This window comes from Physeter macrocephalus, chromosome 6 (genome assembly GCF_002837175.3).
Source record: "Physeter macrocephalus isolate SW-GA chromosome 6, ASM283717v5, whole genome shotgun sequence".
Classification (NCBI taxonomy): domain Eukaryota; kingdom Metazoa; phylum Chordata; class Mammalia; order Artiodactyla; family Physeteridae; genus Physeter; species Physeter macrocephalus.
The window spans coordinates 48,570,276-48,588,403 of NC_041219.1; the positions used below are offsets into that span (position 1 = coordinate 48,570,276).

The following is an 18,128-nucleotide window of genomic DNA, read 5'->3' on the forward strand; positions in this document are numbered from 1 at the left end:
GGGAAGAGATACGGGAACATATGTATATGTATAACTATTTCACTTTGATGTAAAGCAGAAACTAACACACTGTTGTAAAGCAATTATACTCCAATAAAGATGTTAAAAAAAAATACTGTCTCCTAATTGGAGAATAATAAATACACATTTAGAATTTTAAAAAGGGAATAACTTGTTTTTCTTTTGAAGAACATTATGTGAGATAATAAACGGTTAAATTTATATTATTTACCACATTTTGTCAAATAATGTGCACTGTAAAAATGAAGTAAAAAAATCTGTGCAAAAATTACATTTTAAAATTATATTTAGACTCCCTAATGCCATGCAGTTGGTAGCTGGTAGTTTCTTGATCGTGTACTCTGTTTTTTTTGTGTGTGTGTGGTATGCGGGCCTCCCTCTGCTGCGGCCTCTCCCGTTGCGGGGCACAGGCTCCGGACGCGCAGGCCCAGCGGCCATGGCTCACGGGCCCAGCCGCTCCGCGGCACGTGGGATCTTCCCGGACCGGGGCGCGAACCCGGTTCCCCCGCATCGGCAGGCGGACGCGCAACCACCGCGCCACCAGGGAAGCCCGATCATGTACTCTGTTTGATAATGAGTTATTTAGTAGTTATGTGTACTAACATTTTCAAGTATCTTTTCTAAGCTACCAAGATATTGCATATAGGTTTACATTCACCCAGAAATAATCCAAGTTATTGCAGCTGAAGTTCTTTCAACCACAGCATTTTACAGGATTCCTGTGGACAAGAAATTAATGTATTTCATGGGATATTTGTATCTTTAAAGTAGAACTTGCTTGCTGGGAACGCTTTAAAAAGAAAGTATTTGCATAAATGTTATGTACATAGCTAGTAATTTTGAACATTTATTCCACTGTTGGAAGGTATTTTTGCTTGAATAAGAGCTTTTCTTACTCTTTGCTCCAAGAAGACACATAATGACTCATAATCTTGCTTTCTTGATAGCAGATGTCTGCTGTTGGTGAAAATGATTATTCCTGTACATGTTTAATACTTCTGTTTTGTTCTTAATAGTTCTGGTTCTCTGTTTAGATGTTACAAGCACTGTCTCTTGAATATTTTTGTAATATTTCATTCTCCTACAGTTATTTAATAATAGTCAAATCATTTAGCTTGCCTTAAAAGTCATGTTTTCTTTTCCTTTTAGGAGGCACTGGCTACAATTAGGCTTCTTGATGTCCTTTGTGAAATGACTGCTAATACTGACCTGCTCGGCTATCTACAGGTTTTTCCTGGCTTGCTGGAAAGAGTGATTGGTGAGTGAAACATTGCACATATTATTTTATTTATTTATTTATTTATGTATTATTTATTTATTTGGCTGCGCCGGGTCTTTAGTTGCAGCATGAGGGATATTTAATTGTGGCATGCATGCGGGATCTAGTTCCTTGACCAGGGATTGAACCTGGGCCCCCTGCATTGGGAGCGTGGAGTCTTAACCGCTGGACCACCGTGGAAGTCCCCATATTATTTTTAACTAAAAAATCTTTGAGTTGTCATACTGTAGTATAAGTTCAAACACAGATCCTTCATTTTCAGTGTATTAGTATATTTTTGAGATTTTTGGGGAATATTTTTTCTTGAATCACAGTGTTCTGTTAACAGCTCAGGCTTTTGCCAGTTACCTGCTGTTTGTGATGCCTAATCAGTCGATGAGGATATTAATCCTGTTACACAGGGTGCCCATAGTGGGTGTTCCATCCGTAGTGGTTGTGATGGTGATGATGGAGGGGGCAGTTATGACAGTGATGGGGGGGTTATGACAGTGATGGGGTTTCGACAGTGTTGGCGATTTTCATGCTCCTGTAGTTTTACCAGATTTGTTAGTAAATTTTTCCAGTTACACTTAATGGAACATGAATAATATTGCTTTACCCGTAGTACTGATAATTATGTATTCTGTTCTTGTAAGAAAACTGTTTTAAACAAGAAGCCATTGTTTGAAATATTCCCATCTTTGCTAAAAAGCTGTTTGCAAAATAATTCATCTACAACCTGTTCCTTGTGCTTAGCCATGCTTATGGTTGCTCTTCAGTGTTTGCTATTTTTTTCTTTAAAAAAAAGGATTATACTTATTCTGGAGATCCACTTGCTAAGAAAGATGAATTGGTGTCTAGATGGGTAGATGAGTTAGCAGTGAGCTTTAAGAGATATTTAGAATCGCATATCAGTGTTTTATTTTGAATGCGGTGCTTCCAGTGATAATTAAAATAAGACATCGCAAACCTGAGAAACTGAATCATTGTGGGAAAAGCATGTGTTTGGAGCAAGGGCAAACATGGGTTGTCAGCCCAACTCTGCCCAATTACTAACTTCTCTGAGCCCGATTTCTTCATTATAAAATTGGGAAAGTGACCTGCCTTTAGTAACTTTATTGAGAGTGTTAAATGAGATAATGTGAAAACATTTAATAAAGCTTCTGGAAGATTGTCTACTTTCATAGGCTGCCTATAAGCATTTCATAGAGTGTAACAATGTTAAGTTATTTCTTCTGAGGGTAGCCAAAATAGATTAATGGGGAACACATGCTGCCTTCTGATTATCTGGACAATGAGAAAAAAATCAACATGCTTCTTGGTTTTTGTCATATGGCTCATTACAGATAGATGTTGCACGTTAGACTTAGCTGACTGTAGTTGTCGCATGAGTTCCTTCATAAAGAAGTTGGAATTGGAAACCTTTTACTAGGAAAGATGGTAGAAAATTTTTAGCTAACTTTTCTTTGTGAATAAATAGAAAGTCCAGGCGGGGGTAATCATTTTGGCTTATCTGCAAAACTAGAGTCATGAAAAATTCTAAAGCAAAAGCAGAAGAGCCTTCTAATTGTTATTTTAAAGAAAGCTTTCGGTACTCTACCTGTATTTTATTTTAATCCGTTAAAATAAATTAGATTTATTTATAGGAATCTAGTACAAAACATAAAACCAAAAATTTTTCTATGGAAAATGAAGTTTATTGTTTTTGTCATAGAACTTTTGCGAGTGATTCGTGTAGCTGGCCGTGACACCGTGAACATCTTCAGCACCTGTGCTTGCATAAAAGCAGAGGGTGACATCTCAAATATGGCTGAGGGCTTCAAGTCTCACCTCATTCGTCTGATTGGAAATCTGTGTTACAAGAATAAAGATAACCAAGACAAGGTACGGTTCTTTCTTAGTATGTTTCATACATATATGGCTTTATTTAGAATATAATATTTAGGATTTAGAATCTGTTCACTTTTGGAGAGTGAAGCTTGAGGTGCTTAGAAAGTAGCCTGAGGTATATCTATATGCATGTATTACCCCAGATAAACATAATGTGTCATATTTGTTTGTATTAGGGTTTGTATTTTTGTAATTTTGTGTTGTGTTTGTCCATAGTGTGTTTGAGCCAGTCTCCTTTCTTTTAAATAGTCAATGCTGTCCTAAGTCTGTGCATTTAAACACACTATTTGTTTATATAGAGAACAGTGAATGAAAAATAGAACCTAGAAATTTTCAAACACATAGTAGACGTTTAATAAACAGTAGTTTTTATTGACTGTTATCTGAAACAAACAAACGGATGGACCTAGAGTCTGTCATACGGAGTGAAGTAAGTCAGAAAGAGAAAAACAAATACCGTATGCTAACACATATATATGGAATCTAAAAAAATGGTACTGATGAACCTAGGGGCAGGGCAGGAATAAAGACGCAGACATAGAGAACGGACCTGAGGACGGGGAGGGGGGAAGGGGAGGCTGGGACGTAGTGAGAGTAGCGTGGACATATATACACACCAAATGTAAAATAGATAGCTAGCGGGAATCGGCTGCATAGCACAGGGAGATCAGCTCGGTGCTTTGTGACCACCTAGAGGGGTGGGATAGGGAGGGTGGGAGGGAGACGCAAGAGGGAGGGGATATGGGGACATGTGTATACATATGGCTGATTCACTTTGTTGTACAGGAGAAACTAACAGAATATTGTAAAGCAATTATACTCCAATGAAGATGTATAAAAAAACAAACAAACAAACAAACCTTAACATCTGTGCCCTACATTTATGGATGATAGCATCATAAGCATTTCTTCCCAATATCTTGAAATGGGCATGATGTTTAAGTATTAAATCTCTGAAAACTCAGTAGACTGCCATTAGAAACCTCTTTTGTGCTGAATAGCTTAGGGGTAATTGTATTGATAATGTGAGAGGGTGATTAAAAAGAGATGGCAGGAGAATTGGACCGTATGCTTCATATTGAACAAGTCTGCCTGTATTTTTCCAGAGTTTTACTTTGGGTGACATTTGTTTTGCTTCATCAGATATTGAATATATGTGTGGCAGGTTACATTTTTTCCAAGATGGCTGCAGAAGTGCCTCATCATTCTGCATGTATTCCTGCAATGTGACTTTGCCACTCCCACATCACGGGTTAGATTTATTTCTCCATCCTCTTGAATCTAGATGACTAAGGCCCTGTGACTGCTTTGAATAATAAAATATGGTGGGAGTGATCCTGTACCACTTCTGGTGTATCCCTTGACTGGTCTGGCAGATTCTGTATCTGGCTTCTTAGAAGCCAGTCACCATGTAAGAAGTGCAGATTCCCTGAGATCATCGTGCAATTCCCTGAGATTACCAAGTCCACATGGAGAAGTCCTGGAGGATGAGATGCAGTGAGGAGAGAGAAAGGGACTAGTCAAGGAACACCAAGGAACCAGGCCTGTAAGTGAGAAACCATCTTGGAACTTTTTAAGTAGTTGCTCAGTTCCTTCGTTCCAAGCTCAGCTCCTCAGTTGCCCAGTTGATGCCACATGAATCAGGGACAGCCTGCCTGGCAAAGCCCTTTGTGAATTAATGACCCACAACACTGTGAGAAAAAGTAAAAAATTGGGGGAAAAAAAAATTTTGTAGGCTCTGCTTCTGTTAATGCCCCTGTAAGCTAACGTTGGACTGATCCTCTTGCAAATAATAATTATAAACTCTGGACAAAAGACAGCTATGTGAAGACACTCAAATTTGACACAAACAGATGGATTTTGGAATCGAAATGACAGTTGGAAGAACGGCACAGCAGAGAGTGTGCCATGCAGGGCAGTTAAAACTCTGATAGAAAATCTACAGGTCTTTTAGCTTCAAGAATCCAAGGACGGTTTGGAGCAATCACAGCCTTTAGAAAGTGAAAGCGGGAATCCCGGAAAGGAGAACGTTAAGCCCCACGTTCTGTGTACCAGCCGCCTAAATCCCTGCTGATGCCTGGATCAGAGATGGCATGGGGCAGGCTCCAAGCAGCTAAGCTAAGGATAAGATAACTATACTGAGATTTGAGCTGCCACCCTGGAGTTTACAGGTTAAGTCCAACGAAGGTAATTACCTGCTAAAACAAAAATATCAATATTCTTTAGAGGAATATAATAGAATCTAGAATTTTCCACAGCATAACATTCACAATGTCTAAGCTAACTTACAATCCAAACTTACTTGAAACACAGAAAAATATGACCTGTTATTCAGACAAAAAAGATAACGGAGATAGACTGTGTGGTGACACACATGTTGGGTTTATCAGACAAGGATTTTAAAGCAGTCGTAACTATGCTCAAGGTTGTAAAAAAAACTTGCTTTGAATGAATGAAAAGATAGCTTATCTCAGCAGAGAAATGGAAACTATGAAAAAGAACCAAGTGGAAGTTCTAGAACTGAAAAATGCAGTATCCAAATAAAATATTAAAATTTTACTGAATGAGCTTAACAACTTGAGATGACAAAGAGTCATTGTACTTGGAGATAGATCAATAGAAACCATCCAGTCTAAAGAACAGAAGAAATCATCCAGTCTTCTAAAGAACAGAGGAGAGAAAAGGTTGAAAATGGAATGGTCATCCTAAGATGCTAAGTTTTGAGGTAGTATGTTTTGCAGCATTTGATAACTGGAATAATTCCTACAGGACACAGCACAGAACTGAACACCGGATAATTTGCTCTTTTATTACATGTGTATAGCGTTTTGACGGCTCCTCATCTTCAAGCAGGTGTGAGTGGAAGACTACTGATCCACCCTTGGAAAATTACTGGACTGATTTTTGTAAGAGAAAGTTGATAGAGGATAAAACACTTTACCTTTTTTTAATGACCAAGACTGCCTTTCTTCAGGAGCACAAAAGAAGTGGTTTTCTTGTGTTTACCTATTCTTTTGTTGCTAATTTGGATTGGCTTCTTAAAGGAACAGAATGTAGTAACCCTTAAAAGGCTTATGAAATAACTCACTGAAGTCAGGATCAGATTGCACCGTAAGTAAATACGGAGTGTGCCCGAGTGCTGCTCTGGAGAGGTCGCGGGGCTCACAGGAAGTCTATAGTGTGTCCTTCACATGTGCAGTTGCTAATAGCACTGCTGACTTCTGAGCAAACACTCTTGAAGGTATGAAGGAGTTCATTCTTTGAGTGTAAGAATGCCTCTGTTTCTCCTACTTTTTTTACCTATGCCAACAAAAAGCTTCACCTGAAAGCATTACTTGTGGGATTTTTTTTTTTCTCTTTCCAAAGAATCTACCACAGCATAACAATCTTGCAACCAAATCCTGATTCAGTCTGAGCCTTAGAGACATAGCCTTGCTCATGGATGCCTCAAAGGATGGAGTTCACTAGCACTTGACGACTTTAGTTATAATTTTGGAGAAATGGATGGCTATGTAGCAGGTCTTTATCACCATGCCATTAATTTTCATTGTATTGTCTGGATGGATTGTCCCACTTCTGTGCGAATTGGGGCCTAAAGGGATGTTTGGCTCTTTCTCTACTCTAAGACTAAAAGTGTGAGTTAGGGGGATTTTGTATCATTGAGCTTAATTTTAGTTCATCCCTCACCCAGAGGGAAAAAGGGACTCATGATTTGTTTAGTGTCTACTGTGTCCAGTGTTGTGCTTAGTGAACTACATGTGTTACCCACTTTAACCTTTGCATCAGCCCTGCAAATCCGGTTCTGCCGACCGTACTGTAGGGAGAGGCCATCAGTTAGTGATTTGCAGAGTCCAGAGTAGAATTTAGATTTGTCTGTGAGCTCCTGGGCCTGTGCTCTCTCCCCTGTACCATGGAGCTTCTCATTTGGGAGCTCTCCAAGGGCTTGGAGAAGGGGTTTAAAATAGACTTCCTGAGTGACTTGAGACCAAAGATGCTGGAGGCTGGTGAACCCTGCTCTCCCAGGCTAACCAGCCCCCTTGGGCCTGCTCTTGGTTCAAGTCTGCCACCCGTTTGCTGCTCACATCCCTGTCTCTGATTCATCCATGCATCAAATGTGGATGGTCCCAGCCTTGGACCCTCAGATGGATAAGACAGACAGGTGTGTCCTCCTGTACATCTTCCCCTCTAGGAGCACCGAGGGGCCATCCTTGCCTCGTTGAACTGGAATCCCAGAGTTACTGACACACACTTCCTGGAATCTTTGTGTACTTCCTGACTGCTCTGAGGTTTGATCAGAAGCCATTTAAGCCCAGCCCAGTCTCTGTGCTTGTCTGTGTAACTTTGTTCATTGCCTTGAGTGCGTGCCCACCTGCTGGATGGCTCCCCCTATAGTTAGTTATGTGGCCCTTTCCCTGTTACAAAGTTCTTTTCATCTGCATTAGTTCTTTGGAGCCTTTTGACACCTCTGTGGAAAAGGCTGAAAAGATATTATCATCATTTTCTAAATGAAGAAACCAAGGCTCAGAGAGACTAAGTGTGATTTAATTCAGCTAGCATTTATTGACTGGAAACTGCTATGTGCCGCGTGCTCTGGGGAAGACAGAGTCACCTTCGTAGGGAGATCCACAGGCACTAGCAGCTCTAACCAAAGTCCCTGTGGGGAGGGCTGTCGGAGAGGAGCAGATGAGTGACATGGTCCTCCGGCCTGGCTGTGCCAGTGCCTGGAGTAGCCCTCTCTCAGCCAGGACGGGAGCTGGCCTGCACCACAGTAGCAGGAAGGGCAGTAATCTTCCTTTCCATTTGTGTCTTTGGGCAGTGTTTAAGAGGATCAGGTTGCCTGGTTTCAGATTGAAAATCTGCTCAGAAATTTGTCTTACCCAGTCTTCCATGAATCTTGAACTCTTAGGTCTGTACACATGATGGATTGTAGTATTTCCTGAATCGTAAAGGAATTTCTAGACTTCCCTTTACCAAGTCATGGTAGGGAGATGTGCTTAACTACTTAGCAACTTCTTACCTTGTGTTTTGTGCTCGACTTACGTGGTATTTTCTTGCTTCATCTGTAGTGGTTAGTTTACTTTTAAAACCTTTGTGGACCTGAAATGGAGATTTTACTTTGGTTTCTATTGTGAGAAGCACATGGGTATTAATGCTGTAAACATGAAGAAAGCATTCTCCAGCTTCTTCTTTGTTAGAATAAGGAGTGTATAGTTTACTTTTTTTCTTCCCCATTCTTCTTTTCTTTGCTATTGTCATGAATTCTTTAACTGAATGCTTTATTATAAAGAAGAAAAACCAAACATGGTTTTTGTTTTTGTTTTTCCGTAAAGCTAAATGCATTTTCAAAAATGGATGAGCAGGTGATCTAGTTTCTCTACCTTCTTTTTCCCCCAAAGAAATCATATTGACTAAGGTGGGCCATTCACTGTTTTGGCTACTGAATCCATTCTGCCAAAGGTTTTGTGGAAATGCTGTTCAGTTTCTTCTCTTCCTCCTCCTTCTCCTGATAGAAAAGATTGCTAGCATTCACACATGTTTGATCCCATGTGTTCAAACATATGCACGCATAAAGCTTTCATTAAAGGCATAACTTCATTTTAAAAATAAGCCTGTCCTATATGGAAAAGTTCAAAGTGTAAAGACAATAAACTGTTTGACCACCCCAATTTGGAATAATCTATTTTGAAGGTAGGTTTCATTTTTATATATACATATATATGAAATCTTTGTGATACATTTGTCATTAAAATGTTTTACCCATTGTGTGATTCCCAACATCTAAACTGTACCTGCTACATAGTAAGCATTCAGTAAATTTTTTTTTTTTTTTTTTTTTTTTTTTTTCCCGGTACGCGGGCCTCTCGGGCGCGAACCCGTGTCCCCTGCATCGGCAGGCGGACTCTCAACCACTGCGCCACCAGGGAAGCCCAGTAAATTCTTCTTGAATGAGAATTTATTTTAAAATATTTGTCAACTGTCCACTACATACTGAGCACAGTTTTAGATGCTGAAAATATAAAGCAGATAAGACACAGCTCTCCTCTTCAAGGAGTCTCAATTTTACTATAAAATTTCCTGACTAGCAAACAAAGACATGTAGTAAAAATAAAGTAACTTTTTTAAACAAAAATTAATATTCTTCTAAATTCTGGGTTCTGTAATTATTTTTGAAAGTCTTATGTTTAGGATATATTTGAATATATTCTAACTTATTGTAATTTGCCTTATTTTTATTTGATTTATCCATATCTATATTTTAGACTGTTAGGATATCTATATAGCATAATATTTGCAAATAATTTAAAAAAATTTTAATCTGAAGTTTAGGCTTTGTAGATCTGATTGCACTTTTTCATTAATCTTAAAGTTTTAGACTAAATTTATGATTGTTAAGCATTCGTAACACGATTTTTTTCGAGGGGAGGGGTACCTTTCACATCCAGATGGGAGAAGCCGTGAGCAGGCAAACTATTAGATCCTTTTTAAAAATGGTTTCTTTCTATTTGAAATGTTCTTAAGCAGCATATTCACCTATTAAATCATGAAACTTAAAAAAATCTCTTGCTATTTCCTAATTATTTTCTTAAGGTTATTGCTCTTAGCAGGGGTCAGTCCTTGTCTTCTGCGTCAGTACTGGCTGACTCAGCAGTTAACCCAGAGAGCTGACTGAGTGCGTGTTCTGCAGAGAAATGAGTGCTTGACAAGTGTGTGCTGGTGTTTCCTTTGTGCTGCTGTAGAGTGGGTTGAGGTGGCAGGGCCCTTGGCGCTCTGTCCTCCCACAAGGCCAGCACCTGCCTTCTTGGCCCGTGCCTGCCCTGTGTGGGCTTCCCAGCCTGCATTCTTTACCCCAGGGGCCTTAACTTGGCCTTTAGAACTGAAGGTCATAAGGTGCCGCCTCCTCAAAGCCTTCTGAGGTCCGTGCAGGGAAGCTTTCTCGCCCCCGGTTCCCTTTCTACCCTGTCAATCTACTCCTTACTCCCCTGCTTTATACTCCCCCCACCCTCAGTTTCTGTATGTAAATACATTATCAATTGTTAATTCTGGTACATATTGCAGCATATGTGTGCTGTTGTTTTTACTTAAGACTTTAGTGTGATACGCATCCATAAACTGACCCCTGGGCAAAACCATGACATACACAAAATTTGACTTTAGTGTCACTCAGTTTTACTTTAGTGAGTAAAAGCAGTACCTTCCTAACCGTCCTCCTCCACCACCACCTTTCCTTGCTTCTCCCTGGAGGATTAGTCTTCTGTGAAACCCCTTTCCCTAGATCTCCGTGGATGATAATGGCTAATCTGCCGTCTTTCCCAGACACATATTTGTCCATTTTTACAGGAAGCTTCAATACCATAACTCTATGCCTGACTAACCGGGGAATTCCAGATAGGCTATTGAAAATGTCCTGACATTGGGCTCTCCTGGCACTGGCTCCTCTGTCTTCCCTCGGCTTGTAACATTTGGATCCATAAATATGAGTGACGCTTATGGGGGAACCTTACAACAGACAGGAGGCTTGGGATAGTGCAGAGAATCCAGACAAGGCTTAGAGAAGCCCACATTTGCCTCTTAATTTCACTGCTTTTTAGCTGTATAAAGTATAAATTGGGACATGTGACTTAACCTCTGAATCTCAGCTTCTTCATGTGTGAAGTGGAAACTGTTGCACCTCCCTCACTGGGTTGGAAGGATTAAATGTGATCACTTACATAAAGCATCTAATAGCGTGTCTTGGTGTCTGGTGTTGCTTACCACCTCCTGCTCTCCCCTCCCGCACCAACCTCACTGTAAATGAGCAGATCTAGTTCATTTCAGTGTCTCCCCATTGTACGTATTTAAATGGAAATTTGTACACGTTTCACAGGTGTTGACAGAAACCCTCATATTCCGTATTCTCTGTTTATGACTTTTCTAATAGATGGGACTTTTGGGAGGAAGCAGAGTGAAAGCAAATATGAGAACTTTCTTTAGGATGAGAATGTTTGTTTTTTTCTCTTCAGCTTGACCACAAATGCTTTCCAAGTTGAATTTCTCTTTCGTTATTATTGAATAGAGAGCTGAAGTGTTTTCTGTGTGGATACCAAAATCTGTTCTAGCTCAATCCCGAGAGTGTGTTAAGGAACTTTTAAATTACAGGTGTATATGGCCCATCTCAGTTAGACTCTGTGTTTTCCGTCTGTCAGAATCACGTTGCACAGAATCCCAGCTTATTGATTTGAAGATTGAATGTATAGGCAAGAGCTGGCTTGCTTAGAATTCCACTTCTTTGTAACGTAATCCCAGTTCAAGAAATATGTCAAAATTCATAAATCAAACCGTCACCATTAGTTTCCTGAACTTATAGTTCCTGTTACAGTAAATGAAATTAAAATTCCTAATCTTGAGGACACATGTCATGGTTCAGTGTATTGTAAATGTTTTCTTTTGAAAGACCCACAAGCCCCTTTCTGTATCTTGTAGAGTGATCAGCTTGTTCTTTTGCAGAAAAGGCTTCATGTTGTTTTCAGGGAAGAATCATGCTAAATATAGAAACCAAATACAACAATTTACCGTAGTCTGTTACTGTTGCACACTAGCCAGGCCCCTGCCTGTGCCAGGCTCTTCCGTGGTCACCACTGCTCTCTTCCCCAGGAGACTGTAAGCTCCTTGCAGGCGGGGCACACGTGTCAGGTTTAACACCTGCCACCGTACCTGGTGTGCAGTGTGAGGGATTAATGGGCAGTGGATGAGTATCCACGTTTACTCGTTAGTCAGAGCTTGGGTAGTTGAGTTACTTGCTTGGAGCAGCAGGCTGACGTCTGACCTCCAGACCCAGATTCTCTGCTGTGCTCCAGCGCATCCGCATTCGCTGGAGAAAGAGACATTTGAAATCCTGGACCAACGTGTGTGCGTCCTTAAGAGGGGGCACCTTTTGTAAAACAGCGCACGTGGGACTGACTTTGTTCTCGGCAGTGATCGCACTCCTTAGTTCCTGTTGAACTGTTTTCAGTAGTCCATGACTTCCTGGAGATGGGTGTAGAAAACTGCATTTCAGGGACGTGCATATTTCCCAGAAGCATCATTTACACATATCCTAGATACCGAAAGGAAGACAGTGGGGAAGTCATTTGCCCGGGGCGACTCAGCAGTTTGTAAAAGCCTGGAATCCGGTTTCCTTTACTAGGCTGTGTGGTCAGTTTCTAGACTATAGGGGTTTTAAACGGATTTGTGTTTAATAGTAAAAACCATTATTTCGCAGTATCCATAACAAGAGGTATCTGAGAGACTTAGGTGAGGGGAAAACCAGCCACATAAACTGAGAGATGTACCTTGTTCCTGGATGGAAATATGGAATCTTGTAAAGATACGCGTTGGTTTTAGACTCATTGTTAATTGCTAGGCCAGTTACAGTCCCCTGAGGGGGGAACCCAGAATTTTGACAAAAAAATGAAAATAACTGAGGAATTATCTCAACAGTATTAAAATATACCCTAAAGTTAAAATAATCAACAATGTACAGAAATCCATAGGTTAGTGGAAGAGAGCATCCTTTAGAAGCAGACACCTGAGAAGTTATAAAAAGTTAACATGTGAGAAGTAAAGCCCAGAAACCCAGAAAGAAAAGGAAAGTTTGTTATAAAAGTGAACCAGGGGTAATGGGTTAACTGGTTGGAAAAAAATCTAACCTCACCCGTAACGAACACCACAATAAATCTTGGCACAGTGGTTAAGACTCTGCACTCGAAATGCAGGGGCCCGGGTTCGATCCCTGGTCAGGGAACTAGATCCCACATGCGTGCCACCACTGAGGAGCCCACCAGCCTACTGCACTTAGGACCTGGTGCAACGAACCAACCAAATAAATAAATAAAATATTAAAAGAAAAAGAGGAGTAAAGGGTTAAAGATGGAACCACAGAAGTCTAGATAGTATGTAGTTGATTTTTCAGAATAACCAAGGATATTTTATGGATTAGAAATAGTGAAGATTGTCATAGACTTAGCTATAAATAAATGAGAAACTCAGGCTCAAACCACCCTAAATGGGTTTACACCTGGGGTTCTGCTAAATAATAGTTGGGTGACCCTGAGCAAAGTATTTAGCCTCTTTGCAACTCAGTTTACTCAGCCAGAAAGAGTGTCATGTTAGCTTTTATGGCAAAGAGCGGCTGTGAGGAGTAGATGAGATCGTCCATGGACGATGTCAGATAAGCACCCTGTCATGGTCAGCTGCATTTATACTTATGCCGACGCCAGCATTGTTGATAATGTTAGCAACAATCCACTTTTCCATCCGTTGGGAATGTTTCGATAAATTATGGTGGTACGATATGTAACCAATAAAACCATGTTTTCAAAGAGCATGCACCGTGTTGGCCCAGTGCTCGTGACATTATGGTCAGCGGGAATTCGAAGCAGGACACAACATTTTATCTCATAAACCCCTACTTTTATATTTTTTATATCTGTCTTATATGTATATTTACACAGATACAGATGTGCATGACAAAATGACCCCAAAGAAATGCACTACAACATTAATAGCAGTTATCTCTGGCTGGTAAAATTAAGGATTGGTTTCTTTTTCCCATGTATTTTTTTGTAGTATTTACAGTGAATGTGAATCACTTTAATAATAAGAAAATACTATTAAGAAAGGAAAGGGGCATGAATGCCGAACTCTGATTTTCCTCTGTGATAAGAAGAGCATATGCCAAGTTCATTAGTGACCAAGGTAATTCTTTCCTTGTTCTACTTTCAGAGTAGGCCACCATCCTGACCCTACCCCGCCAAGGTCTGGGGGCTTTAACAATTACAGTTTCAATCATATTTTTAGTGGAAGGATTTGAAAAAGTAAAACGTGAGCGTAGGATCTGGGTGATTTTGCCAACAAGTAATATCTGGGATGGAAGTGGTAGGTGGTGTGTATGTGTAAGAGACAGAGAGAGAGGGGAGAAATAATAAAGGTTATTTTTCCAATGTGCGGAACATTGAGGGGAATAGGAATTCTAATTCACCCTTTATTGTCAGGTGTTCTGATTTGGGTATATTAGCCGAGTGCATGAGAGTCCAAGATTTCTGTTACATATCTCAACTTAATAAAATCTGAGCGCTTTTGACATTGTGAAATTTCTTTATATCTCCCCAGGCTTCATCTCTCTGGTTAAATGAGAAAAGTGCTCTTATTTCAAATGTTAGAGACTCTTCTCCTTTTCTAAAAAAATGTAATCGAACTGTCTGTCACACATCTAAAACAGTTTTGATCTTTAGCGTATTTCGTGGTTTTTTGTTTTTTGTTTTTTTTTCCTGGCAGCAACTGAAAATTAAGAGGATCAAAGTCGCGTTCCTATCAAAAGCCTTGTTTTCATCGACACTTGAAGTCACTATGAGGTTGCTCCCCCCGCCCCCCTTAAAAGCCTATTGCTTATCTCATTCTGATAGAATTTAATTTCAGACCCATCACATTCTAATGGACCAAGAGTGATATTTAGTCTCAAGCTGTGGAATTTAGTTTTAATTCAGATCTACTGCTGTGTTGCAGTTAAGAGTAAAAGCAGGAATAATTTTGACTCCAAATATGAACGAATGTGCTATTTGGCGGCGTGGTGTCGGCTTTTAGTTCAGTTCAACAAATCTGTATCTGCCGTATGCTGTGTACCAGCCAGTACTCCAGGCGCTGGGAATGAAGAAATGGATTTGGCCTCGTGCTTACTCTCAAGGAGTTCACACTGTAAAGGGGGAGACAGGTGTGAAAATAGAGTCGAATAAGTGGTGTATGAAAAGTATTCAGAATGCGGAGTAGAAACATTCTAAATGGTCGATGTAAATGGCTCACCTCTGAGCTTCAGGAAGAGCCCTGGGATCTAGGCCTTCAAGGGTGACTGAGAAAGAGGCAGGCAGAGAAGAGGGTTGGCCTTGCAGGCAGAATAGCACCTGTGAGCAGGTGCGTGGGACCACGTGCTGTGTGCCGGACTTAACCAGGACCGAGGGGGTGGGAGGTGGGGTGGCAGGGTGGCGGGGGACCTGGGGTGGGGCCAGAGCGGAGGGCTGGCCTGCTAGGCCGTGTGGGCCTTTGTTTGCCCTACTGACGGGCTCTGAACTCCACAGGAGGAGTTGTGAGTCTTAGGACAGTTTCAGTCTTGGTAGATTCATTAAAATATCTTCCGTTTCTGAAAATGGTCTGTTCTGTTTCAGATCCATTTATTCCCTCATTGTGTACCCCAGCCTCCAGGGACTTCGTCCTGGTCGGGTCCCGGATCCCTCCACTCTTGTCTACTGCTCTGGCTTTTCATTTTTGGTATCACGGGTGGTACAAAGGCTACCCAGTGGCAGGCTGTCACCCAGGTCCCCTGGGCCCTCCAGAGGTTAGTCACAAAAGTGAGTCTTGTCAGCCAAGCAGAGCAGTTGGGAGGTAGCCCAGGCGGGTGTTAAGTGCGCGAGCTTCCCCCCGACTCCCTGCTTCTGGCATTCTCACACTCTTACCTTCAGCACAGTGTATGGGAAAATTTTGATTTGGGGAAAAAAGAAAGTTTAAATTCCATTTTTTTTACTTGCTAAGAAGGCAGCCTTGGTACACTTTACTTCTCAGAGTCTCAGCTCCTTCATCTCTAGTGAGATAACATTACTGGCCTCATGCATTTGTCCTGAGGATGAAATTATTTTTCGTGATAACGCGTGTGACTGCCCTTCACGAGTGCCCCCTAGGTGTTCCCGAGTGGGGGGTTCTGTAGAGGGTTTCATTTATCCCATCCAGTCCCAAAGCCCGTGTGCCACCAGGTCACTCTGCCTCTCGGGGCACGGCCTGTAGGAAGGTCCTGGCTCGGGGCCTGGCTCACAGAACAGCCATCATCCCCTCTGCCGACGCCTCTGGGAGCAGGGCCTCAGCCTCTCTGAGTTGGGCCCCTGAGGGGCAGCACCCTGAGCAGGAGCCAAGGCGGGGAGAAGGATGGGGGCCCTGCCAGTTCCTTTGCTGCCTGGGAGCTGCCCTCCCTCTGCCTAAGGACGGGCTTGCTTTCTCTCGCCAGGCGGCTTCCTGGAGCCCGGGAATGCTGGAGGCCGGGCCCTGGACGGGAATACCACACGTGGTCCCTTGCTGGCCACGTTCGCTCTTGAGGCAGATAGCCTCCCAAGTCTGCCTCAGGGATGCGCACGCCTGCGCGGTGCTTAGGATGTCTGTGTGGTGCTGCCCTTGAGGTGGGCAGGGGAGGCCCGACTCTCCGCGACCCTCCGTCTCCCCTGTGATCAGCGTCACGCCGACAATTCCGTTATCGGCCTGCGGTTCCTTCGGTTCAGACCTATGTTAACAATGCACGTACACCTTGGAGAGGAAGCAGTTTAAGCCCTTGTCAGGCTTTCACGTATTTGTGTGATGTACTTCTGTCTTTCCTGAGAGCGAACTCGATAATATGGTTAGGAGTGACCAAGACTCTCCTCCTAACCAAGCCTAAAGCCTGTGGTCAGTCACTGCCTATAGTCTTTATGCTACTGGTGGTAATAACTTGTCCACATTTGGAAGTACCTACATTTTCTTTTGGAGAAAAGGCATTAGCTACCGTGGCCACTTATTTAGATGGGAAAAATAACATTTTAAACCTTATTTAAGGCCACGGAAAAGTAAATTGCTTCTAAAATGAATAGTAACAAAGCAGTCACAATAATAGAAGCAAGCATTGCATACTGCTGACTGTGACAGACACCTGCCAAGCCCTTTACGTAAGCCAGTGCATTTATCCTCAGGCATTTCCTAGAGTAGGTGATGTTATTATCCCCATCTTACAGATTTGTAAACTGAGGCCTGTCCGGGTTAAAATACTTGCCAGTCAGTGGTGGAGCCACATGAGAACCCAGGCGGCCTGGCCCTGCGTTCCCCAGCCGCCTGCTCCTCCTGCTGCGTTCGGCGCAGACTCAGTGTTGGCCACACCTCTGTGGGGCTTGTCTGCTGAGGACATCATTAGCCAAAGACACAGTGCTTCCAGTTTTCTCCTTGTGGTCACAGATTCTAGTTCTGTTTGTAAATAAATGCATGCAGAGTATCCAGTATCAACCTTTCAGGTCCAGGACTGAAAATGATTCTCTTTGCTTATCCAGACAACTTTTAAGTAATTAATTTTCTGAGTCCAGTCTTGAAAGACTGACATTTCCAAAAAAGATACCTTTATTAAACGAAATTCTGTCTGCTAATATATACTATTATATCTACAGACACACATACGTACATACATAAGCAGAGAGAATATATGTTCTTTAATCATTTAGAGACAGTAAACTATTGGCATTAAAAGAAAATAGCTAAACAGCTATGATGAGCTTAAAGAATAGCTCCAGTTTTTGTTTGACTAAAATTTTCTGAGAAGGCCCGTAGGTATCATTTCAGCCCCCTCTGCTGAGAATTGCAGGAAACCTTGTTCCCTCTTGTGAGCTGAGACAGCTGATCAGAAGTTTGCTTGTTAGGTGGGTGGGTGGGGTGTGATTGTCCTTTTCCGGGTGGACTGTTTGTATTACTGTACATCTTATGTTACAAACCCTTCCCCAAGCTGCACTTAGCTCATGTTACTCTCAGACATTTGAATAATTGGTTTAACGTGAGACTGATTTCTGAGAATGACTCATCACTGTTTACTTGGTATGATTTAGTGACAGTGTTGAATTTACGCACTGGAAAACTCCAACAGGAAACTTTAAAAATAAGTCATTTCCATGGCAGAGTTCAGACAGGAGCGGGGTTGGAGTTTTCATCTTTTGAGGCCCGTACAATCAGTGCAGGAGGAGGGAGGAAGAGGAGACTTGAGGATCATAGATGAGATGAGAAATACAGTTTCACATGTTTTCTGAAACAGATCACACCCTCCTCCTTTGGGTGGCAAGGAGTGACTTTGGTCCGCACCTGCAGCCCTGGAACGGACAGCCTGGGCCTGGGGGTGTGGAGGAGGCCGGCCGGCAGGGGAAGTCTGAGCTGGGAGGGGCGGGGGGCGGTGGTGGGG

General features: G+C 41.9%; 1 protein-coding gene across 1 annotated transcript in view; it reads left to right on the plus strand.

The window, feature by feature from the left end:
* Positions 1-18,128, plus strand: part of ATXN10 (ataxin 10) — a 164,193-nt gene that overhangs the window by 66,204 nt on the left and 79,861 nt on the right. Inside the window, exons 8-9 of the mRNA XM_024127255.3 lie at positions 1,171-1,279; positions 2,994-3,163. Of these exons, the coding sequence (XP_023983023.1) occupies positions 1,171-1,279; positions 2,994-3,163 (279 nt within the window). The remainder of the gene's footprint in view (positions 1-1,170; positions 1,280-2,993; positions 3,164-18,128) is intronic.